At 38.6% G+C, this 26704-nt stretch overlaps 1 protein-coding gene across 2 annotated transcripts; it reads right to left on the bottom strand.

The window, feature by feature from the left end:
- On the bottom strand, positions 1 to 25840 carry GIPC2 (GIPC PDZ domain containing family member 2). 2 transcript variants are annotated; one of them, XM_032192699.1, is made up of 6 exons: positions 25281 to 25840; positions 18302 to 18487; positions 14631 to 14811; positions 10741 to 10850; positions 9917 to 9998; positions 1 to 1033 (listed from the first exon to the last, which is right to left on the bottom strand). In XM_032192699.1, exons 1-6 carry the CDS (start codon positions 25533 to 25535, stop codon positions 879 to 881), a joined length of 969 nt encoding a protein of 322 aa, XP_032048590.1. In that variant the 5' UTR covers positions 25536 to 25840; the 3' UTR covers positions 1 to 878. The 2 variants fall into 2 exon arrangements, with proteins under 2 accessions (XP_032048590.1, XP_032048588.1); XM_032192697.1 differs by having other exon boundaries at positions 10741 to 10847; positions 25281 to 25610.
- Between the last annotated feature and the right edge of the window lie 864 nt (positions 25841 to 26704).

Below are 26704 nucleotides of genomic sequence, written 5' to 3'. Positions count from 1 at the left end.
AAAGACAAGACAAGACAAAGGGGGAACTTCCCAGGATCTCAGCAAGGCGTTTAGCATATGCAAAGATTACTAAAGCACTTAGTCACATACTACAGCCTCCAGTGTAAGATTACATATATTACTCAAATATCTGAATAGTAACCAATATTAACATTTGTTTCTTCTTATGCAGCTGCTATTGTGATAACATGACATCTGAATAAAGCAGCAGATTCCTATTTTAGGCATTTCTACTATACTTAATCATTTCAGAAATACCTAGGCAGTATGTATTTTGACCAAAAATTAAAGTCTTTTTCATTTTAAGGTCATAGTTCTAATGTCCCAGAAGAATATTTTTTTCTTGAATGCAGGTTTTCCGGAAGTAGGGTGGCTTATTCCCAGCTTTGTCTACAGAAAAAAATAAATACAGCCAAACAGTATAAATGCCTAAGGCTTCAGGTTTTCCACAGCTCTCGGTGTGGTTGAACACATAAGAACAAGAAAAGACCATGGAACCGCAGTGTCTTGCTGAGTAGTTTTCCATCAAGTATATAAACCTTTCTTAAAGAAAAAGAGATAAAATAGGCCTTTTTTGTTGTTGTTGCATGTCTAACACTTCAAAATATTGATATCTAAGCACATTAATTTTCATAAAATGTGTGTATACATCTTGACGCAATCTTCTCATTGATTTCTACATGTAGTTTGTTTTAAGTGTGCAGTTGTCAAAACTTTGGGTTTATCTTCATATTTGTTAAAAACCTTGTTTTGCAATAGAATTTTTCTGGTAAGAATACTTATACAGAGCACCCTAGATTTATAACAATAAAAGTATTAGTATTCTGATGTATTTGAAAGTCATTTTGTACTTTTGAATAGGGATTGACACACAATTCTCATTCCAGTCGTCCTTGCTTAGCATCTCCTATTGCTCCCCATACATCAAAGACAAACTCATCTGGAAATGCAAAGTCTCCGAGAGTTTCATCCAATGCCACTGCAAATTCATCTGGGTTTTTCTTGTCTCTTCCAGCTTCCACCATTGTTGCAGCTAAAAACAAACAAACGTTAAAATTATCACGGAAGTGACAGCTAACATTCAGCCAAGATAATTTTCAAATGTTTATTTTCAAAACCCAGTAAAGATAAGGGTATTTAAAGCTTATCTTCCAAATTTAGGATTCCATAGGATATATGTACTTAAATCCACCTGCAGTAGCTACATTCTATCCCACTAAATGGCAGAGCTTTCTTGGAGTGTACATTATATATTCTTCCATTTGCTTGGGGGGTGTTTAATTTGTAGTTCCACCAACCTTCATTCTTATCTTGCTAAATTAATTTCAGCCTTCTTTACTGAAGGCACACAAAGCATGAGCCTACAAGAGTGTGTTACCAACTTCTGTGAGTCTGATATGAGCTTACTGATCAAAAGGCATACCTGAATGTTGTGTTTTGTTTTGTTTTGTTTATTTCTTGGTTCAACTGTTTGCTGTTTTGGTTTGTTGGTTTCTTTGTTTTTTGTTTTTCCATGGTTCAAACTCTACAAAAGCATGGGAAAAGGCTTGCTGCTGTATCTCTGCTCTACAGTCTCTGTTCATATTCACAAGAAAAGATAGTATTGTACAATAGATGAAACTCTCAAAGTCTGCTTCATTTTGTTATCTTATACACCTGCCTTAAACTGCAAAATGTTTAAAACTTGAAAGATTTGATTGCTTCTAGCCTCTTTTTAGAGGAATATTTGAGTGAAAAACATGTATTACAGTGCCTGAGAAAGGAAAATCCTGAAGCCACAGAAGGCCATCTTCATTAGGACAATCTAGTCTACTATGTACCGCATACATTGTGTGGTATTGAAATGGCAAAATCTCACTAATAAATACAAAATAAACTTTCCCTGCTCTGAAGTATTATTAAGTGTATTTAACATTTTGTTAACCTGAAACTCAGATCAAGTTTATTGACAGTTACAAACCTCTGGCAAATAGTGTTCACTATTCTGCAAACTTGTAAAAGGCTGTGAGCAAACCTGAGATATATTCCACATTGTAGATGTCAGCAACAGCAATTCTGAAGAAATTTGATGTTTCAGTTTTAACTACATTCAGATGTGAGATGTGAGATTCTGTGAACAGAATCTGTATGCCAGTATACACAAAGCAGCCCAGAGAAAATCCACATAAATTTTGACAAACCAACCAGCGTGCAACTGAAGTGTAACCCAGCCTCCTGGGCACCACTAGAGGTTCTCAAGGACTCTCAGGACCTATTTTCATGAAAGAAGTAACCATGAACTTCCTGTTACACTGACTCACAGCAGTCTAGATGGGAAATTGGCATTAATCATAGGACTCTGAACCTCATAAGTGAAAGACAAATATTTGTCCTATCAATGCCACTCTCTGTCTCTCAATCCAAAGTCATAATAAGGTACTTACAAAGGAGACAACCCTGGAGGGAATGAGGTGAAAGGCCTAATTTAAACTTCACAGACTTCCTGGTGTGAACCAGGATACAAAGTTATTTCACACAGACACTGGAAGAAGGTTGGAGGGAGAATAGCTGTGCAAGGTGAAAGACAATGTAGACACAAGAGAAAACATGTCGAGATACAGTTCCTCAACATCATAAAAAGAGACAGGAGTGAGGATCAAAGGAGTGAGGATCTAGACCGTTACAGTAGAACCAGTGGTAGCAAGGAATTCAGCCAGTTTTGATATAAATTGATTAAGATAAATGAAAGAGCCATATGACATTCTAAGAGCAGTGATAAAACAACAACACATCATTATATTACAGTCCAACTGCTCTAGTTGAATCACAGAATCGGTATGGTTGGAACTTCAGAATTGCACAGGAAACCTTAACCCAGAATGTTGCTTCAAACACAATTGTCTTCAAACATTGAGACATGTTCTTCAAACGTTGAGACATGTTGAGACATGCTTCCCAAATTATGAAATGGAACCTTAAAAACCGTTTTAGAGATTTAACAAACCTGAAAACAAAAACTACCAAACTTATACAAGACAAATTTCAATCCTGACAAGGAATCATAATTCCACTGCCATTTGAGAGCAGCAGCCTCAAATAAAATTAAACAACTGTAACCAGCACATCCAGAGCATGCTCAATGTACGATATTTATTAATGCATATCACCCTTCCAGATTCACCTGATACGATGAAATCTGCTTCTGCAAAAGTGCAGGATCTTTACTGCTCGTGTGAACCTTTTCAATAGCTTGGTGCTGACCTCTAGTGTCAGCAGAATTATATTACCGTTCAGCAAACGGTAATGCAAGTTGCAATCAATCCTTCCTGATAACTGGCACACAAGTTTTACCACTGATGTATACCAAGGTGCAAAGCTGAACCCTGTCTCACTAGTTTCATACATACAGAAACACTAAAGCAGACTAGCCTTCTCAATCACACAGTGTACATACTCTTATTTCTCCAGGCACTTAGCACACATACAGGCATGGGGTAGCATCCCCTCGGAGGCACAGCTGGAAATTTTGTGCAGAATACGCATGTTTACACAGTGACATTTTCAATGTGTAATTCCCAAATCAAATCAAAAAGTACTGATTGCCAAAGCATTTAGCAGATACTTTCCAGCCTGAAGAAAACTTTACTGGTTCTCAGAGGGCGATAGCTCCATGCCAAATCACCTCCACTGCCCTCCCTTTCCCCCCCCACTGCTTCTTGTAACAGCTGCACAATAAGTGATTACAGGAATTTTATTCTAACACGGAGAATATTTTTCCACACAATCCAGAGAGTCCCATTGTTTTCAGATATTTGTTTTAAAATCCCACTACCAGCAATGCTCATACCTGAGAAAATTTTGCATAGAATGTGAATTTCAGTAAATTCAAACATAACAAAAGGAATTAAGTCTTCTCAACTTTAACCAAGAAACTCATTATCAGGCTTCCCAGAATATGAACAAAAAATATGTTGGCATTTTAGACCTAATCCCTTGAAAATAACTTCAAAGATCATTGTTCACAAAATCCTCATTGTCAACTTTTGACAGATGCATGGGCACGAGCCCTGAGAGTTGTGATCTGCCTGCCACTGATGCTGCTTCCTGTGGTTTAACCAGGCCGGAAGCTCAGCACCACACAGCTGTTGGTTCTCTCCCCTGCAGTGGGATGGGGGAGAGAACTGGCAAAAAAGGTAAAACTCGTGGGCTGAGATAAAGGCAGTTTAACAGGACAGAAAAGGAAGGGAAAATAATAAAGATGATAAAGAAATATACAAACAAGTGAAGCACAATGCAATTGCTCACCACCCGCCAAACAATGCCCAGCCTGTCCCTGGGCAGCAGCCACCCCCTGGCCAGCCCCCAGTTGTGTTGTTCCGCATGATGCCCTGTTTTATCGTACATCCCTCTGATCAGCCTGGGCCAGCTATCCTCACTGGCAGACAGCACAAGCAGCAGAAAAGTCCTTGTGAGCACTGCTCTGCAAGAACTAAAACATCAGTGCATTATCAGCATTATTCTCATCTTAAATCCAAAACAGCACCACTCCAGCTACTGGGAAGAAAATTAACTCTGTCCCAGCCAAAACCAGGACACTGATAACCACCTTACATAAGGGTTTTGCTACCTATATCCTATCCTGTAACTTTCAAAAAACTTTCAGAAGCCTTAGCAGAAATTTCAATATTTATTTAAATGTAATGCTATCAGAAGCTTTGCCTTTATCAAATTATTCTGGCCTGACACTTTAGAGGAGCTAGAAGTCTCATCCACCTTCCTTAACAACATCACAGAAAAAGAAGCATACCATTAAAGTTTTCACTGTTCAACTTCCCTTGGTTTTAGCTTCATGTTGAACATTGTCAGATTTGGCATTCAAGGAAACATTAAAAACATCCTTTCTTCTTCTCATTTCTTTGTACTAAGTGCTAATTCTTCTTGGAGTAGAAAAACAAAACAAGTTTCTTGTTTAACCAGCTTTTTCCTTTTTCATTGAACTCAGAATTCTCGAAGTAAATGAAGAGTCAGAAACAATATACCCTAGAGTGTATTTACATTGTTTTTGATTGTTCCTATATAAAATATATATATGTGTTCAGTGTTTCGAATTAATCAACCTGAAAATTATGAAACAAAAACTGAAGAAACTACAAACAACTGTAATCCTTTGGAGAAGGAAGTTTGGCAACAGGAAGAGCAGAAAACAATGAATTCAAGGAGAATATCACTTTAGTCCAATCATTTCAAAATAAAAATATCTATCCAATATTGCTGGGATCCAAGAAAAGAAACTTAGGTGAGGAAAATTTAAATCTGTCAGGATATTTTGACTAGATGAAAAGTTGGAAAAATAAAATCAGGAGTGGAAGAGATTTGAATTCTTCTAAATGTAGTTGGAGAATATAAAAAGGTGTGTAATACCTGACAACATTAAACAAACGAGCAAAAAGGAAATAATCATACAAAAGCATAAAAGTAGATTAAAATATCAGTAGATATCAGAAGATGCTGAAAGGAGAGTTAAAAAAAAAAAATCAAAGTTGGACAGGAAGCCTTTTTGTCATAGTTTATCCATTGGTAGCACTCTGTGGTTGAAAGCCAAAGACCCAAGCTTACTCCCACCCCATGATCTTTGATATCAAATACAGCCTATCAATTCAAACATCACTGATTTAAAAAAGAAATGCAACCAGCATTCCTTACTAACACTGTTTCCTGCATCCCTCCAATTAATCAACTGTTCACTTTCCTCTACCAGAAAACACTGACAAGATGTAAAATAATCTACAGCAGCCCTCAATGGTGCATTTCTTTTTTAAAGAAAGCTTAAGTCTTGGCCCAATTTCTCATGTGTCCATAAAATAAGTGGGTGGGAGCCGAGTGTCATTTCTAGAGCCAAGTGTCTCTTCCACAGATTAAGTTCCTTTTTCAGTAAAATAAAGAGTTAAAAAGGTAGAAATGTGTTCAAAAGGCAGATACATATATCTCAAAAGCATTTAGATCCCTGAAAATAAAAACCTGTGCCCTATATAAAGAAAGTATATGTATTTCCATTTCTGAGCATTTTCATCCAACTCAGGGATTTGTGTGTGGATTTAGTCAGCCATCCTTGAAACTGTCAAGATACTTAACAATGCAAAAATTAAGGGCTTTATCTCATCTTTAATTCTGTCTGTAATTTTACATTATTTTTCTTTCCTTTCTTTCTAACTTCTGGCTCAAAATTGGGGCACTGTTTCAGGATTCAGTCACACTATGGAAGTGTCATTTTAATGGAGATGAAAGAGCAATATTAACTGACAACCAGAGCTTCTGACAAACAGAACTGCATGGGAGTGAGCAATGATTGAGATCTTAATCACTTGTCGGCTGTCGCATTGTGATGACTTGCATTTACAACTAATCTGGCTTGAGTAATGAGCGAAATTTCTAGCTGAGTGGTGATTGGCATTCTCTGAATGAATCCTTTCCTCATATTTCATTTTCATGGGTGACTGATCACATCCAGTATATAAAAAACTGACATATGTTAATTGAACAGATTTGTGACAGGTGATTAGCTCTCCTTTCCTAAAGAGTCCTAGAGCTGTTTAATTATTTAAAAGTGATAAAACTTTTTTCTTTCTTTTTTTTCCCCCCATCACCATCAGCCCTCGATTAAGATTTGAACTTTAGGAAATAGCATGAAAGGTGTAAACTAGAGTTACGTGAGCCCTGTAGTCTTTGATTCGTGACAATTTCTTTGTTTAACTGCCTTCGTGGGAGGAAGAGAAGGAAGAGGTGAAAGGCAAACCAACAACCCAGTTAGGAAGCAGAAAGTGGCTTAGAGGACAAAGACTTCTTCATTCTTTGAGCATTCTTTAAAGACATTCTTTGAAATTTTCCAAGCTACTCACTGAAAGATGCAAGGCTATCAGATTTAAAATATATATACATATATATATATATATATATATATATATATATATATATATATAAATGTCATGGAATTCATAGAAGAACTCTACCAGGTACCTGGCAATCAGCTGAGTCAACTCTTTTCTAGAGTTGAGCTCCTTGGTACTGTACAAGAGCCATCCTGTCATCCTGTACTGTCAGGAAAAGAAAAGAAAAGAAAAGAAAAGAAAAGAAAAGAAAAGAAAAGAAAAGAAAAGAAAAGAAAAGAAAAGAAAAGAAAAGAAAAGAAAAGAAAAGAAAAGAAAAGAAAAGAAAAGAAAAGGAAAGAAAAGGAAAGAAAAGGAAAGAAAAGGAAAGAAAAGGAAAGAAAAGGAAAGAAAAGGAAAGAAAAGGAAAGAAAAGGAAAGAAAAGGAAAGAAAAGGAAAGAAAAGGAAAGAAAAGGAAAGAAAAGGAAAGAAAAGGAAAGGAAAAAGAAAAAGAAAAAGAAGAAAAGAAAAGAAAAGAAAAGAAAAGAAAAGAAAAGAAAAGAAAAGAAAAGAAAAGAAAAGAAAAGAAAAGAAAAGAAAAGAAAAGAAAAGAAAAGAAAAGAAAAGAAAAGAAAAGAAAAGAAAAGAAAAGAAAAGAAAAGAAAAGAAAAGAAAAGAAAAGAAAAGAAAAGAAAAGAAAAGAAAAGAAAAGAAAAGAAAAGAAAAGAAAGAAAAGAAAAAGAAAAAGAAAAAGAAAAAGAAAAAGAAAAAGAAAAAGAAAAGAAAAGAAAAGAAAAGAAAAGAAAAGAAAAGAAAAGAAAAGAAAAGAAAAGAAAAGAAAAGAAAAGAAAAGAAAAGAAAAGAAAAGAAAAGAAAAGAAAAGAAAAGAAAAGAAAAGAAAAGAAAAGAAAAGAAAAAGAAAAAGAAAAAGAAAAGAAAAGAAAAAGAAAAAGAAAAAGAAAAACAACAGTAGAAACCACAGGAACTCACTTCCCTGTCCCACAGCAGAGCCCAGCGCACCTTGAAATGCCAAGAAACCAACCTAGGATCTCAGGATCCTGGGCTACAGAAACCAAAACCATACCAGCTGCTTGCTCCTGTAGGGCCAGGAGTCTAGGGATCTTGGATGTAACTAGCAAGGACCTTCAGAAGCCTGCAGCAGACTGGCTCAAACTGGGCCTTGCAACAGTTGCAGGACCAAAACAGCTCCTGGAGGGGTGGCTGGCACCAGGCTTGGGAGTTTTGAAGCCTAAGCCAGAGACTGATGGCAAAAAAAAAATAAAACTAAGCAGCGGGTCAGCACCACCCAGGGCTCTTGACAGCATATTACATGCCAGAGGCATCACACATTAAAATTGTTGGGAACAGAATTTTGAGAACTTAGTTTTCTGAGAATGGGGAGATTATCATCTGCAAAGCAGCATTATGAAGTTTGGGGCAGCTCTGCTCTGTCTTCCATGCCAGGAAGCCCGCCTTTACCTTTAGGTTGGGAGACAAATAACACTTACCTACAATTTTTCCTGTGAGGAAAATAGTAGAAGCTGCTGATCAGATGCTTGCCAGTAGGAGCAGCCAGCAAAGGTCTTTGGGCTATTCAGATAATTTTCTATTGTTCTCATTCCTCTGCTAACTGCTGCCTGTCCAACCCCCCTTGCTCTGCCCTTAGCTACATGCCAGACCTATTATCTTTGCTTTGCCTCTGCCACTTCTCTCTCAAGGCTTGCTTTTCAGTATCACTTTCCATTTAGTTCATCCTTTCCTAATTCTTGGCTGATTTTTAAATATTTCTATAACAATAAATAACTTCGCCCTTTGTCTCAGCATTAACAGTTCCATGAAACTGTACGAGGACTACACCCAGCTCTCACTGTGGCAATTTTTATTCAGCTAGACTGAAAAACATGAGCAACCTCTTCCCTTACAAACAGAAGTTCATATTTAGTTATTGTGAGATTAACAGAGAGGCAAACAGCTGCAGAGACAAGTTTGGTGTAGTTTTAAGGAACTTATCATACTAAATAGTTGAAATAGCTTCTCTTAGTTTGAATAGTTTCTGTTACTATAAATTACTTTAATGTTAGTAAATATAATAGATAACGTCCCATGTTTCTTCAGAATACAGGCTTTAAATAATTTGATACATTATGCAGTTACTTTATCAGTTCATTGCTAAATAATTACCCTTTCACTGAAAAAAGGTCTCAGATTCTAAAAGTAGTGATCTCTTTAATGTGTCTAAGACAAGAGGCAAAAGAGAGGGGGAAAAAAAGGCAAATAGACATGCTTGTCCTTGACAGTCCTCAAATGCCACACACAAGCTCCACCAGAAAGAATAGTGATTGCAGATAATGGCAAATAACTAAACAAATTATGCAAAGGAGTATAGCTAATATGTAGGAAGACTAGCAGATTTATTAATTACATCATAAGGCTTTTAGCAAGAGATTCTTCCTTTTTATCAGAGAGATGCATTTGGAGAAATACATGCAAGTTTGAGGGACTACATCCTGGACAGGTTTTACTTTGCTTACATTCAGAGACTAAAACAACCTATAAATTTTATACAGAATTACAGAATCACAGAATTTCTAGGTTGGAAGAGACCTCAAGATCATCGAGTCCAACCTCTGACCTAACGCTAACAGTCCCCACTAAACCATATCCCTAAGCTCTACATCTAAACATCTTTTGAAGACTCCCAGGGATGGTGACTCCACCACAGTACTCAAGGTGTGGCCTCACCAGAGCCGAGTACAGGGGGACAATCACTTCCCTAGCCCTGCTGGCCACACTGCTTCTTATGCAAGCCAGGATGCCGTTGGCCTTCTTGGCCACCTGAGCACACTGCTGGCTCATATTCAGCCAACTACCAACCAATACTCCCAGGTCCTTCTCTGCCTGGCAGCACTCCAACCATTCCTCTCCCAGCCTGTAGCTCTGCTTGGGGTTATTGCGCCCCAGGTGCAGGACCCGGCACTTGGCCTTGTTGAACTTCATACAGTTGAAATATTATTTATACTATATAAAATGAGAAATGATTGCATCGTGTAGTAAAGTATCTGTTAAAACTCACCTAATTCAATATCTCTTATTCCCATATATGTTTCAAGAAGCTCATCCACTTTTTTTATTGCTTTTTCTTCAACTTCAGATGGCTTTGTTGAAATAAAGGGAGAGAAAGAAAGTGTATGATTAGTATCTATGCAGACTTAAAAGTAACTAACTGGATACTGATTATCTTCACTCTTATAAGTGCCTAGACTTACAAAACCTAGAAGTAAAACATGTTATTCTTCTCTCTTCCCCTCTTCTCAGAAACTCAAGTATTCCTACAAACTTCAAACCACATAGCTCTCATATTCACCAAACTAAACACAGGCCTTCCAACTCCTGACAATACAGATCTTTACCAAATCCTCATCAGCTTTAGAGGGATCCAAAATAAATAACATTTCTTCTTCCAGACCCTAATCATGGCTTTACACACATTCAAGTCAATATAAATTATTAGCCTCTCCTAACAACCATGCTTACATTATCCCAGTACACTTTGTAGTGTCACATATAGAACCACCCTTTCAAATGTTGCTTTTATTTTCACCTTCCCTCTTTTCAACACTCCTTGGTCTAATCCATCTTAACTTTATCCATGTAACATATGGGATCACCTAGATGGAGTATAGGCTCTCCATTTCCAGATTCTTCAGCCTCATTCTATCTTTCCTAGTCTTCAAATCTGTGTAAACATTTCTCCTTGGAGAAAGCAGACTTTGTCATAAGTCCCACAGGCTTTGTAACACCCAGAGTTTTCCTTCCTGCTTTACCTTATAAACCTCGATGATGAATAAATCAGGTGCTAGAAGATTAAACTATTGAAAGGTCTTGAAATAATCATACCATTTCCTCCACAGTGGCAGGGCCTTTAGTTCTCAGCCGAAGCGTTTCTCTTCCTCTGGAGATTTTAGCCGCTGTCAGAGTTCCACCTGTGGACCTTGGTTCTATCTCTTCTAGAGAGAAAGGAAAAAAAGAAAAAAGAATGGCAAACAAATTTAAGTATGTGTTATATCAGAATATAATGCATCTGCTTCAGCTGTTACATTAATTTCAGTTTTTATTCTAATCAATATCTAAGATGTATTTAACATTTTAATTATAAATTAGCAACATTTTAGCTTTGCTGACAATTTTTTTGTCTTCTAATTTTGATACCCACTTGACTTCTACAGACCGATATATACATTGAAGCCTATTGCACATCATATCTGCACTTCATTTAATTTTACCTCATTCTATAATAAAGTACAAAGACTTAATATTAGATAATGTCTGAAGTCATCAGCCAAATACAGACTTACCCTGCTCCTTACAGGCAGACTAAATTGCAACATTTCCATCCTTGACTGAAGATATGATACAAACAGGATTGCAAAATGTGCCATGATGAGCCACACGTCTGAGGCATGTCTGTTTGCTTCATGCTAAACTGTTTGATTACTATCAGTCACATAGGTGAAACATATGCATAAGTAGGTCTGTAGGAGTTTTTCCACTGGTTTCAACAAGGTCAGGATTTCATAGCTAGTAAGTCTCCAAAGATAATATCTGAATAAACCAATAGCTTTCTTTATCTAAATTCAACTTTCCTTGTTTATTCTTGGGCAAGAGCACCCCAGTCAGAAAATGGAGTATTAAATCATTTAAGATTTGGCTCGTCTCAGCCTTCCTGTTATAAGAAATCACAGAATCACAGAATTTCTAGGTTGGAAGAGACCTCAAGATCATCGAGTCCAACCTCTGACCTAACGCTAACAGTCCCCACTAAACCATATCCCTAAGCTCTACATCTAAACGTCTTTTGAAGACTCCCAGGGATGGTGACTCCACCACTTCCCTGGGCAGCCTGTTCCAATGCCTAACAACCCTTTCAGTAAAGAAGTTCTTCCTAACATCTAACCTAAAACTCCCCTGGAGCAACTTTAGCCCATTCCCCCTCGTCCTGTCACCAGGCACGTGGGAGAACAGACCAACCCCCACCTCACTACAGCCTCCTTTAAGGTATCTGTAGAGAGCAATAAGGTCGCCCCTGAGCCTCCTTTTCTCCAGGCTGAACAAGCCCAGCTCCCTCAGCTGCTCCTCGTAGGACTTGTTCTCCAGGCCCCTCACCAGCTTCGTCGCCCTTCTCTGCACCCGCTCAAGCACCTCGATGTCCTTCTTGTAGCGAGGGGCCCAAAACTGAACACAGTACTCAAGGTGTGGCCTCACCAGAGCCGAGTACAGGGGGACAATCACTTCCCTAGCCCTGCTGGCCACACTGCTTCTTATGCAAGCCAGGATGCCGTTGGCCTTCTTGGCCACCTGAGCACACTGCTGGCTCATATTCAGCCAACTACCAACCAATACTCCCAGGTCCTTCTCTGCCTGGCAGCACTCCAACCATTCCTCTCCCAGCCTGTAGCTCTGCTTGGGGTTATTGCGCCCCAGGTGCAGGACCCGGCACTTGGCCTTGTTGAACTTCATGCAGTTGACCTCAGCCCATCGGTGCAGCCTATCCAGATCCTCCTATGTAAAAAATAATTTTACATTCAGGACTGGAAAGGATGTATTTTACTTATTGACACAGGAGTTACATAGCTAATCTGGAAAGTACTAAAAAGACTTGTGGAACTTTTTTAGTGTGCTAGTTTCTCCACCAGGGTATTCCTTTTCTTAAAGGGAGGCCTTAAGCTGTTTTTACTTTGCCCAGGTAGGTTTTATCTCATTGTTCTTGCATTGGTGGGCAAAATACAGATTATTCTGCTAAACAAGCCTTGCAATATGAATTTTAATTATTTTTATTTTAACATATATACTGCACAGTCTATTAAATACAAGACTTAAGATCAACACCTTTTTTTTTTTTTTTTTTTTTAACACTTTCATGGCTTCAAGGACAGTTTAAAACATCTTTAAAACTTCCATCACTTCTGTTAGATTTATTTCAAAAAGCCATTCCTGATGCAACATACATCTTTTTCTAGCTGTCACCACTAGCACCTTAAAACTCGTGATATGACATGAGCTTTATTTGTAATACCTTACACCAAAGCCAAGACAGAAACTATTTTTCACAATCATACAATTTAAATTTATACTTTGTTACCCTGCCTTTGCTTTGTTTCTGTTGATTCTTCACCAATTCGCAGAGGGCTAGCTTATGACTGGTAAGGACAAATCTTATTCAGAGAAGCCTAATTCTGTACTTTAAATATTGCCTAGAGTGCTGTGACAGCATGCATGCACATGGTAGGAAGACACACAACCAGTAAGTTATACTTACTCCACATTCCACTGACGGGAAGAAAAATAAAAGCTAGTAATTTGACACAGACTTGCCTCTCATTCCTATACCCATACAAACTTGTAGAAACCAGATTTTGTGGCAACTAGCAGGCATCCTACACCTACGTGTCCAGAAGGATCTGAATCTTGTTTGTCATCTTCTCAGGGGCTATTCTCAGCAGGCTACAGCATAAACCCTAGATATAAATTTGTGCCTAAAGCTCAGCTGCACCTAAAGCAAGAGCCAGAGTATTCTTAACCTGTCACACTGGATACTGTAACTTCCAAGCTCGTTTCTGTAGAGTAAAAAATAACATGCAGCTTTCAAAAATCTGTTCAAAAAGCTCAATTCAATGTCTTAATTCAATGTCTTGTAAAATGTATTGCCATGGAATTAGCAGGTTTCCTTTTCTGTGTATGTACATAGAAAATGTATATGCGTGTACTTTATGCTAAATTAGTATTACAACATATATTTACTTAACAGGAATATCAACTTATACCCAAAGGTATTAGAGATTAACACATAACTCTTATTTTGTGCAGAAGCACCAAAAGTAAAAAGTCTTCCAACTTCTCTCATTTTCAATTTCTGCTGTTATTCTGACACCAAGTGTCAAGACTGGTGTATGACAGCAGTTGTAAACTAACAGAAAAATAAAACCCACAACTTTTGCCACTGTGATGAAGGTGATGATTTTGAACTCTCTGATAGTGCACATTAAGTCACACATACTTAAAATGTAGCAATGTTTTTAACTTTCTTATTAGAGGAAAGTACTGTGTGGATAATCGATAAAAACATTAAAAATTGAGAGCATAAAAATTAAAACTCAGTCTCTACTTTGACTCCCGAAGCTCAATACAAAGTTTTATTTATTTATATTACACTGATAAAATTAATGTACATAAGGACTAGCAGTAGGTATACATCTCTCCTATGTAATATTACTTTCATGGAGCTTGCAGGTGGTAGGTAGAGATAGAGCTTGTCATAATGATTTCCTTGAGTTCTAAGTATACTTCCTGTATATAAAATATATATATGTATAAAAAATACATAACTTTAAATATATAAATCTAATACACAGATGAACAGGAATTGTATGTAAGAGATGTAGCAGAAAAAGAAGAGGAGGTTTGAGGATCAGTAAAGTGATCCATGCTTTAAAACTGTGCCTGTGAAACAATTCCTGTACTTGTTTTGCACCACCATGTGGTGGCAAAGGAATCAAACAACTGAGAATCAGGGCTGATTCAGACCACACAAAGATGACTGCTGAAGAAAGCAAGATGGAAGAAAATCCATGCCTAAATTTCCCACTTCAAAGTTAAAAAAAGGGGGGGGGGGGGGGGTAGGTTTGTAGCACTTACATGTAGTTGACACCTGGCTGCAACCTGAAAACAAACTTACAATGCAACACGATGCTGGATTCAATGAACAAGGTGAACAGACAACCCACACTCACCAAATGCTTTCCTGGGTTCTATTAACTGCAGCTTAAACATCTGACCTTTCTCCAGATCTTTTAGCATTTTGGCAACTTCATAATGCCGACAATCTGACACATCTTTTCCATTTATAGATTCTATGTGATCACCCACGCAGATAATTTTGATTTGGTCCATAAGGCTACCTTCTTTGATTCGCTATAATTAAAAAATAATTAAAAAAAAAAAAATTAGTAACATTTCTTTAAATAGTAATTTTAAAGAGATGAAACTGGGCTTCAAGAATGTCAGTTAACGTTAATAGCATTGAGCTCGTTATGCTAGCAGTGTGTTTTGTCTGTATAACATCAGCAACAGGAAAAAAAATACAACCAAACTTCAGAATTTAAGGTTTCTGAATAAGATAATATTTTTATGCTTTAAAGCTGAACCCAAATGTGCTGATAATGTGATTGTTTATTTGATTTTTTACTTTGATTTAAAAGCCTGACAGGCATGGGTGCAGCAGTTTTCTCTTTTCAAGTATAGTCCAGGGACATTTAAAAACAAAAAACAAAACAAATACAAAAAAAAAAAAAACACATGGTGTTAATGATGTAAATGATTGTAAAGGATAGTCTCAATAAGGCTTATCTATAGTGAAAAAAAATCTACCATTTTCCTCACTGAGCTATACAGTTGCATATTAATGTATTTCCTCTGAAATAACAATAAAGGATAAGAAATGCTTCCAAATGCCATCTCAGGGAATATAAATAGCCTAAAGGTCATAAAATGTAAGAGAAGCAAGCATTTATAGTTTTTGTGAAGTGGTATTTAAAGAGAAGAACAAAACAATCATTAAAAATCTTTATGATTTATCAAGTCAATTAAAGGACACTTCAGATTTCACTGATTCTGCTTATTGCTTTTAAATGTAGTCATATTTATCATGCTTAAGTCATGAAACCCATTATCCTATTTAATAGAATAGATATGACACGGTAGAATGTTGAATATATTTTGTAGAGATACAAGTTTCATTCCAAAATCTTCCTGAATAATGTGCTTTTTAATAAAGGCTGATGCTTTCTTCAGGCTAACTTTGAGTTTACAGTGAGGTAAGGAAGATAAACATACTACCACCTACTACTATAACACCTAGCCTAGCTGCATAACAATCTTAAAAACCTGCTTCTAGCTTATGTGTGCATGTCTGAGCCCACATATGAGAGAGTCAGTGGGAAGTGTGATAATGTGCACCATCCTATAAGATACTGCAAAAATTTTTAGCTTCAGGCAGAGTTTAACTCTTTCCAGTGCTTTTTGTTAATGTTGTTTAACCTAGATTAAAAAACAAAAAGCAGCGTTACGGTGAATGAAGAAGGGGGTATCATACACAAACAAGAAACCAGGTCTCAAATGATTTTTGTTACCAGGTGCCAGGATTCAAAATCATGCCCGTCGTACTTCAATTCCTGCTTAGTCTAAGTGTTGGTTTAATTCCCATTACCTTTTTTTCTCCACTTTGATCTATATACCAACACTGTTTAAGTAATATTGCCTATGTTACACGTGTAACATTCAAACAATTTTTTTAATATGACTTAGCATTCCAAGTTAACTGACCAGAGGCCATCAAGCTACATTGTCGCAGTAATTGTGATGCAACTGATATGCCTGTATCAAGTGCTCTACAGCCCATTTAGGAGCTAGGATCTATATTTCCTATGCAATGCTAGAAATTATTTATACAAAACCATTTTAAAATGTCTCCTTACACACCATGGTGTAACAGCACAATCTTAAGCACCTACAAAATGCTCCAAGTTCTATTGTTATTCTTTGAGTGGCTAATTTGATTCCATTATACATCTTTACATCTAGCTATGTACCCAGAAAGTAAATTTGTGAAAGTAGCACAACACCTGGTTCTGTTACTAATAAGGCACAACAACAACATCAAATTTCATAGCAAAAGAGTCTGCAGTTCAGAGCATCAGGTTTAAAATCTGGCTGGGTTACATACCAAACCTGGAAACTGCTGTTACACAAAGCACAACAAAATTACTGCAGCCCATACTAGCATCAACCCACAATTAGGTAAATTTAGTATTAATCATTAATTAATAATGGAACACACTAACAAAATTTCAAGGAAAGGAAATATATAAGCAAGTAATTCCATCAAACTATTTGTAAGTAGAGACAGTTTCTGCTTAGTGATTTAGCTGGACGACTAAACATAAAAAAATATGTAGCCTTTAAATTGCATATTTATTTTCTACTCGTTTAAAATGAGCCATTAGCTAAATACACCACAGTAACAAAGTAAGCTCCTAGAAAATCTTCTAAACTGATGCAGAAGTGCATTTCCATGAAGACTGCACCACGTTCATTATACCTATTACTGGATCAGTGCAATGACAACGACATATTTATTCAGACAATTTTTTAAAACAATTCATTCACGCAATTTTTTAATACTGGAAATTTCAGCTTGCTGTTTTTGTGAGTGTTTTCCAGTCTGCTCAAATTATGCAGTATGTGATGGCTGTTTCTCTCACCCCCTATTACCAAACAAGCACAGACAGAGTCATGCTCTGTACAATGCTGCACACGTGAACTTTAATCACTGAAGCACTGCTTTCAATGCCTTCTTTTAAAATGCCACATAAGCAGCAGCGTGACTGAATGTTATGAGCTATGCTGATGCTACCACTAGAAATTCAGAGTTCTGTATCTACGAGCATAAAAATGAGGCTACAATTTTGCCAGACTACTTGCTGAAACCTCCACTGCATCTCAGTTTTGTCAAGTATTATCTCTATTGCATTTTTCAACAACAAAGACAAGCAAACCTATCTCTAGACCATGTCCTGTTTTATATCCATGGTAGCTAAGGAATGAATAGAGTATACAACCTCCACATACAAGAAGCTCTGTTTGTAACGGTAATAATATTAGTAATTGGGACAACAGTAATCAAAGGTGATTTCCAGTGCTTCACTAATAACAGTTAGTTGAAGTAGATTAAAGCAAAGCATCTAAAAAAGGGGAGAAAATGAATATGACTGTCTGGAGGTCACACAGAGGATGATGAGGAGAGCAATTATGATTAGTATGTTGAATGTGTTGCTGCCTATACTTTCTATGCAAGTTAATTGGGGGTGAATTCTGTCAGTCCAAATCCTTACAACATTTTAACTCATCCTACCTACCAATATTGGAAATACTACTTTTGAAAAGTTGAAAATGCACTATACTTGCACCTATTCTTATTGAGCATGAAGGCTTCTGCCCTGTGAACAGTCATAAAGACTGAAAGAACATGTTCTCATTATCATAAGTGACAGATGTTCTACAAGCAACTATTCACCAACATCAGAAAAAAATCAATAAAAAAAAAAAAGGAGGGGGCAGATACAAGTAGCATTTAACACCTAGCATCTCAGAATAGGTCAGAAAATATAATAGTCACATTATAAAGCTGATATACATTATAGAAGCAACAAACGAATGACCTAATTTTGAAATGACATGCAGCACAGAAATAGCTGAGCTAATTTCAAAAGATGAATCTAAATAAAGCAATTTTTTTTGTACTTGCCATATGCTAAAAGATTTGATAGTTTGAAAGCAATTATTAACCCTTTAGAGTTACAGAAGCATCTATAAAAAGAAGCATTTAATTGATAAATAAATTTACCTTTATAAATGCACAGCCAGCTCCATTGTCTGTAACGGTAAGTCCAAGCATATCATCAGATTTAAGAACTTCGACTTCTTTTCGTTTTCCTTTTATGTGGGCAAATATGAAATCTTCAAGGCCAATCTGAGCACCTAACAGCTTGTCCATATCAACTTTATGAGTGTTCAAAGTGCAAAACATGATCTGTGCAGGAAGGAAACAAATACACTACCTTAAAATTTAACAGTTTATTTAGGCTTGGTGAGCTTGACAGGCTGATAGAAAGATAAAAATAGAGCATAATTCTGGCCACATTGACGGATCCGTAACTGACATTATAACAACTCTCCTTCTTCAGCTGCCCCAGGAGAGGTGATAGTCTCCATCCCACGCACATGACAAGAGGCATCAGTGGCTCAGACAGCAGATAAGAGCTGGCAGGGAGCAAAGGAAAGGGACATATCTCACAACCTGTCACACAGCACCAACCTTGACACAAGCAGCTTGAGCTTAAGCAGAACAGCTTGTTCCAGAGGCCTGAGTGAGCAACCCCCAAGAACCACCACCATGTTGTTTATCGTGATTCACCCACCTCAAATAAGGGGCACTGCTCAGGGTCAGGCTTCACTTCTGCCCACCACAGGAATGGGGCCAGCCCAGGCAGGCTCTGGGCTTTCTAACACAGCCTGTACTCAAAGGGCAAATAGCCTAGCCAAAAAAAGAAGAAACAAATCCACAGTTTCTCCTCACAGGGTAACTTCACCTGATGGCTTCTCTCCAAGCTGAGGCTGGACAGGAGCAGTGGCTGAGGGAGGCCCACACAGCCTCTTCCTGGGCAGCACCAGAGCACGGGGCTACAGCCAAGAGAAAGTCATGCCCCCGGAGAAGCTTGGAGAATGCCTAAAATTGATTTCTCTGATGCAAGCTGTTCCCTCAAGACCTTCTTTCAAGTGCAACGGAAAGCAAGGGAGGAGGAGGAGGCTTGTCACCCCATGTGGCCCAGGTAGAGGAGCCACAGATGGAAGCCACTAGCCAAAGGCCATCATCTTCTTACCTCTGCACTGCTGCCTGCAGGATACACGGGGCTCTGGCAGGACAAGAGAGAGCAGATACAGGCAGAGGTTACAGAAGTATCTGCTGGACACAATTTTCCATCAGAACACACCTTGGACCCCCCTTGCTGCCTGACAGGTCCAAATTTGGAAGCAGGAAAAGAGGTGCCAGGGCCACACATGAAAGGAAGTACACATGGCATCCAAGAAAAACAGTGCAATGTCAGCTGCTGCTCTAGTGGCTGACCTATGACCCCCCCAGTGTTCTGCTGGAAACGTAGGCTTTCCTTCTGCTGCCCCTCACCACACCTATGAAAGTTATGGGGATTTCACCCCCAGAATGCTTCAAATGCCTTTTCCTTCATTCCAGTATCAGTGGATGAAGTGGTATCAGCATGAAAACTACAATGAAAGCCACTAAGTTGTTCAGGTCTATTCCAGGCCAGATGAGGGGGAAATATTTTTCCTAATGCATTTCACAGAGAGCTTTCACTTTCTGAAGTTTTATAGATCTTGGACTCTATATAAATACTTGTTTGTTTGATTGGTTTTGCTTAAAAAAAGTTTAGTAGTGAGATGGTGGTTTTGGATTGGTTGGGTCTTTAGTTGTTTTTATTTTTAAATAAAACTACTTAAAAGTCTAATTGCTTATCTGATAATCCATTGAAATACTCCAGCCTAATGCTTTAATAATGACAGCCACAACAGCACACACTTAACAGACATCAGTTTTATTCTCAGGTAATGCTAAAGTTTTCCAGTTAACCAATGCTCAAACAACAGTATCATCTAGAGAAATTCAGCTAGTTTTAAGAGTAAAATTAAATTTTATTTTATAAATAGTAATCATATTTAATCATCAACATTGTTTTAAACTGAGACAGTTCAATTCAAACAGATTATATAAAATGCATATATATGTTCAGCTTTCTCTCAAGCTACGTAACTTGGCCAGTTTACAACTGCAACTCAGTTCTTGTTCTTACAATGAACAGCAAGCACTATGGCTTTACATTTTAGGTATTAATACCCTTCATCTGACCTTGTCAAATACACAATCATCTAGTAACTACTGTCACACCTTTGAATAGATCAACTGGCAACAGAGCAGAAATGTGATATTTAGAAACTCGATCCAGAGTTTCTCTTTTTAGACATTCATCTGGATGGCATTCTCCCTACAGCCTATAAGTCTCCAGAATTCTCTATGAGTCAGTTCTATACTAACTACAAGGCTGAGAGAGCATCAACCAGTCAAAAATAAAACTTAAATCATTCTTCATCCTCTTCAGTGAACAACTGCTTTTTCTCAGAACAGATAACTTCAAAGAGTAATGTACTAAAGAGAACTGTATATTATCCACCCACAATAATATACAGTTACACCATCAGTTACAGCACAGGTTTATTTGTACATGACTAAGGACTGACAATGGAAAAAATTATATTTTTTCATAAGTGTTGTGTAAGCTTAATATAGGTACCTTATAACTGCTTATATACTTAAATAATTAAACAACAGCTACTATAGTACACCTTGCCATTCACTCAAATCTTTATATAATTTTAAGTAGTGATTTTCTTACCCAGAAAAGAAACAAGAAAGATTCAATGTGTAATTTTCATTGTAAAGTCTCTCTCTCTCTTCTCACCCTCACCCTTCACATGCATTTGATCTTCAACTCAGCATACCAGTGCTGTGATATTTCGTGCCAGTTTTAGCAAGGTACTATAAATCATAACTGTTACATCAGCCATGAAGTATCTAGGATACCTCCTTCACAGAGTTATCTTGCACAGCAGACAGAACAAGGAAATTCCATTTGCCTGGCAAAGACTGAGGGCTTGTATATAACCTTATAAAATAGATCCGTCAGGTAAGATTGCTAACAAATTATTCCTTGCATCCCAATTTTCAATAGTAAGAGACATTGGTCAAGAAAAACATTGTTACAGTGCATTACATAAAGTAAGAAACTATATTAACTAAGAAAGAGGGTTACGGTATGTGTTATATGAAGTATATAGGCAGCACCATACTGCATATCCTATATATTAATGACATTCTCAGCTTCCATTAAGCCTAAACCTTAAGAACTCAAAAATAAGTTGACTGACTGACAACATGCTCAGAAGCTATTAAAAGCACTTTTCAAATCAGTAGATCTCATAACTTTATAAAGGGCATTATAATCACTTTAAGAAGCTCAGAAATGGGATTTATACTATTGAGCAAAATATAACACCCACTTACATATTTCCCTCTATATGTAGGTGTCATCTATATCAAGAAACCACCAACACATTTTCTAGCTACCTTGCTCACTTCATCCTCCCTGAGAAAAATGTGGGATCCTTGGCTAGTTGCAGTGGTAGGAGAAGTAACCAAGTCCTCTTAGGTATAGTGTGCCACTCTATCAAATAGGCAACTTCACCTTCCCAGACACAATCAAAGCATTGTAAAGTAAGCATTCAGTATTTTGTTGCCTTTTGTTGTTGTTGTTGTTGTTTAATTTCAGAACACACAAGAATTAGTGTAAGTTTTTCCATACAGCTAAAAGGTATCTGAAATACAGGTCATTAACACAGCAAGCATCACATGTAATGCAGTATCAAATTTAAGCACCACTTCAGGGAACAGCAAGCAAACAATTGTTGCCATAGGGTTGGGGGTGGCTCGTTCATTTAAAGTCTCCAATCTGCAGGAGAGATTGTGAGCAATTTGTTTCAACAGATAAGCAGATACTCCAAATATTTTACTGATGAGGATTTCACAAGCTGACCCTTTTCTCTAACCTCTTAAAACATGCTTTGGATTTTTTATTTTCTTGTAAAAAGGTTACTTATTGATAAACCTAAACTTCAACATAGTGACTTATTTTCCAGTATTTTTATAAAAGTTTAAATTGAATGTGTTTAAATCAAACACTTCTATGAAAGTTTAATGTGCCCCACAGCACACTTAACTGTTTAGCATCAGGAGGCAAGCTCCACTGAACAACAGCCAGGGCACAAGCTCAGCAGCTGAACGCTTCTCACTGGAAGAAACAGGGAGCTGCATTTCTGCTCCTGGTGCTACTAGGAAGGCTTCCCTGATCCTCTATTCTCTTTATGAAGCAGAAGGCTTCACCCTGAAAAGAAATTTCTTTCACCCTGAAAGAAATCCTAGCCTTCATGCGCTCTTGATAGACCCACCCATTAAGCACTCAATTCACCTCACCATACTTCACCTTATAAAGCAAACAGAATAATCAAAAGTACAAGTTATGAGTACATTAACTGGAAGTTCATATGCCTTGTTATTTGCCATTCGCTTCCCAACTGACCAAGAAATAGCCCTGCCACATTTAGATTTTAATATTCACATTTCTAACACCTGATTAGCTACTTAGAATAATATTATAATAATAAACAGGAGCACACCACCACCAGATGCTTTAACAGATCCACACTGTCCTTTGGTCAGTGCTTGTTTATTTGTCATATGGGCTGCACTTCTCCCTGTGGGAAGAACACTGAGTTTGGACCAGGAAATAAAAAAAAAAAAAGGGGGGGGGGCATGATAAAACTCAGAGAGGTGGGCAGAAATGCATGCTGAAAGGTTCAAAAGGACTGAGATGCTATTCACCTCAGAAGACAGATGAAGAATAAAATACCTAGACAAGAAGAGATGAGTACAGGGAAAGCCTTAGAAAGCCACTGTTGTGGATTCACTCCTCTGATGTTTGCTAGGTGTCTGTGAAGGAGTGTCCCTCTCTGAAGGCACACCTCTGTTGTTCCAACTCCATCCTACCCTACTTATGACAAAGGTCTGCACAGAAGTTTTTGTCACTCTGCACTGATTCTTCAGTGTCTGTCCAACAAATACCATGTTTTACACAAGCTTCTCTATGTCACTGTTGGCAGTCAATCACAGTCTGGAAAGGATTCTCCAGCAGAAGCTAAGCTCAGCTGGTCCTGTGGGACGTGATATGAAGAGCAAATGAGGTGCTATAACCATGCTGAGTCAAAAGAAATGACAGATTACAAGTATAGCTCATCCTGTACCGTACTGAAACACTTAAGCAGGAACTTATCCAAGAATCCATACCCTTGCCTACGTTGCAGTAAACTCACACGTCACATTAAATGCATTTTTGCATTGGTTTGCCAACTGCTCTCTCTCCATGGAGCTTCTCTCACACCCCTTCCCCCAGCTATTTTCCACCTCGGTCACTGCAGGGCAGAGATCTCTGTGATAGTACCTGTTTCCAGAGGCATTCAGGTATCACTGCCCACAGGCTTCAGGAGAGCTAGGTCACAGAAACTTTCCTAGACGGATAACACCTACAGGTGGCATTTGAGTACCTCAATGTCTTTCTTTCAGTTTGCAGAGGTTCAGGCATTATTCTTTATGCCTAACTGTACAAAAGCAGCTTTAATTATTAGACAATACCATGCACGTTCTCTAGTCTCCTCTTATTTCCAACAAGCTCAACTGTTGTCAGCAAATTCATGTTTCATGGCATCCCTTGCTATTCACTCACCTATTTTCTTCTGTTAGTTTTTTCACAAGACTCAGATCCAGATTCCACAGCTTAATCACCTTTACATCAGAAAGTCATTTTGATCACTATTTTCATTTTGTACAGTATAGTTTCTTAAAGCCTACTGAATTTTTTGAGTTAAAAAATAAAAAAAATAAAAAAATAAAATAAGCTCAGTGCCTCCAGCACTAATTTCCCATCCTTTTCCAGCTACAAACCATATTTTAAAAAATAAAACCCAAACAGGAATGGGACAGTAAAGAGAGAAAGACAAGAAAAAGGTTTCTGTAGTTTAGGCACAAGACTGGCAGTGCCTTGATGCCCATGAAATACATGGTGCTTCCTCTAAAAAGAAAAGGAAGAAGAAAAAGAAGAGAGAGGAGAGAGAAGAAAAAAATAAAAATAAATAAAAATAAAAAAAAAAAAAAAAGAAAAAACACTTTACTGTCAGATTCTCCATCTAACAGGAGAAATAGGAAGTGCACCATTCATCTTAAACTGAATTTCCAGAAGAACATTACTCTTTCAAGTAAGCAGAGCCACAAGATCAGTAACAAAAATTCATCGGTGAAAGGAAGAAAATTAAAACATAATCTGGGAATTGTGAGAACTTGAGAGCTGAAGAAGTAACTGGAGGTTGAACAGAGAACAAAAGGGGAACAGTATCTCACAGAAAGAAAACAGAAAACCAGACAGAAAGCAGCTGGGAAGATATTGCTTAATTACTTAACGCACCAGTGACTGGTTAAACTGTATTCGCTGTTACCAACACTTTTATAGTTTACCATTAGAAACGCTGCTTGGTCTCTTTATTTTACAGAATAAAGTTTGTCATAGTAGCCTACGGAGCTTCAGAAGAGCCAGCTACAAATAAGAAAACAAGTCGAAGTGCTGCTTGCACACCTAATGAAATGTTAACACTTTCTTTCATTTTGCCACTCAGAGGTTAAGGTTCACAGAACCACGTAGGAAGAACTTGATACGGCCACTGCCTTTCAACTAAGGGAAAACAATGCATTTACAAATGAATCATAATCCAAACAAGTGCTTAAAGCTCAGCTCAGACAAACAAAAAATAAAAGATCAAAAAGACAGAAGAGTAAAAAAAGAAATAAACCATTAATATAATAATCCTTTTCTGGGTTTAAATAACCCCGATTAAACAGATGTCTTTCAAATCTAACTGTCTGGCACAGCCTCCTCCACCACCCCGCTCAGGGGAGACCCGACGAAGGGGCCAGGTTTAACGCCCGGGCACCCGTTCACCCTCCTGCCTCCGTCGCTTTGCTCCGAAGCCGGCGAGCACCCCCGCGGCCAGAACCAACCCGACAGCCGAACGCCGGCCCCAGCGCCGGGCTAAGCGCCAGGGGGCCGAAGGCGGTGAGGGCGCGGCCCCGCCCCGACCCCCCCGGGCCGTACCTCTGCGGGGGCGATGCCGAAAGCCTCGGCCACCTTGGCGTAGAGCTCCCGGGCATTGCCGAAGCCCTCCACGCGGCCCGTGGGGCTGCCGTGCGCCAGCTGCGCGTGGAACTGCAGCCGCGACGCGCTCCCCGCCCCGGCCGGGGCTACCGCTGTCCCCGGTGGGGTGGCCGCGGGGGCCACCGCCTCGCTGTCCACCAGCTTGGAGGTGTCCTTGGCCTTGCCCTTCTTCTTGTTCCCCAGCCCCAGGGGCATCTTCCCCGCCTGCCGCACGCTCCTGCCGCCGGCTTCCCGCGACGGACTCTGCCCCCGGCGCCGCCCAAGCCCGGTCCGGCCATGCCGCCGCCAGGTGAGGCCCGGGGCCCGCGGCCGCCCCGCCCCGCCCCGGCCTCTCCCAGGGCGCTGAGGAGGCCCGGCCGGGGCAGGGGGCGAGCAGAGGGACCCCCCCTCCCAACGTAAGGAACCAGAGCCGAGCAAAAGGCCAGGGAGGAGAGCAGCAGCCCCCAGCCTGCTGCAGCCCCTATTCCTGTAACAACGCTTCCTGGGCGTTGATGGTGAAGGGTTCTTTAATGGAAGGCAAGGGCACGGTCAAGTAGCCCACAGCGATACTAAGGAGTTTGACAAAGGCAGGTATGTTTTGTCTTCTGGCCTGTTCAAAGAAATCTACTTCTGGTTTGGCGGGGGGGGGGGGGGGGGGGGGTTCTTTTGTAGACAGAATGAAGTAAATAAAAAGTTATACTATAGGCACTTTTAAAGTAAATAAAGCCAGGATGTATGAAGTTTACCATCTTTCCACTGACCAGGTTTAGGGATTTCTACTGAGAATAAAAGTGTTAAATATTGATCAGAATAGGTTTATAATGAGGACAAAGAAGTATACAAGGACTTCTGCCAACTCTTGCTGTTTTACCACAATTGTACTTAGTGTACCCACCAAATATCAAAGGATCAATAAAGCAATAGCCATGTAAGCAAAGTTTAAAGGGCTATTGTACTGTACAACAGCTTTGAAGTACTGAGATTTAATTAACACCTATATTAGAAATATATATTTTTCTAGTAGTGGACTTAAAATGTTTCCATCTCCATTGTGGAACAGAAATATTTCCTATAATGACGTAGATGCTCATATACCACAGAAAACCTCTTCTGTCCTTCTCCAATGAAACTACATTCACCTGGGTGGAATTACTCCATTTTCACTGGTGTACTCAATCATGAAAAAGCATGTCATAAGTGGAAGTGTCACAACACATTCAGCACTTCTAGAGGAGTCTGCTGCAAAAAAGCTGCAGAGAGAAGCAGTATTGCTTTCAATCTTCTGAGTCTCAGGAGAGGAAAAGAAAGCATAGGGAATAAGCAAGTAGGATTCTCATATATGTAATCAGACCAGGTAGGTGCAATAAAGATGATTAGGAGGCAGC

Source organism: Aythya fuligula, chromosome 8, assembly GCF_009819795.1.
Source record: "Aythya fuligula isolate bAytFul2 chromosome 8, bAytFul2.pri, whole genome shotgun sequence".
In the NCBI taxonomy this organism is placed as follows: Eukaryota; Metazoa; Chordata; class Aves; order Anseriformes; family Anatidae; genus Aythya; species Aythya fuligula.
The sequence above is the reverse complement of the archived record's forward strand: the minus strand, read 5'-3'. Positions and strand labels throughout refer to the sequence as shown.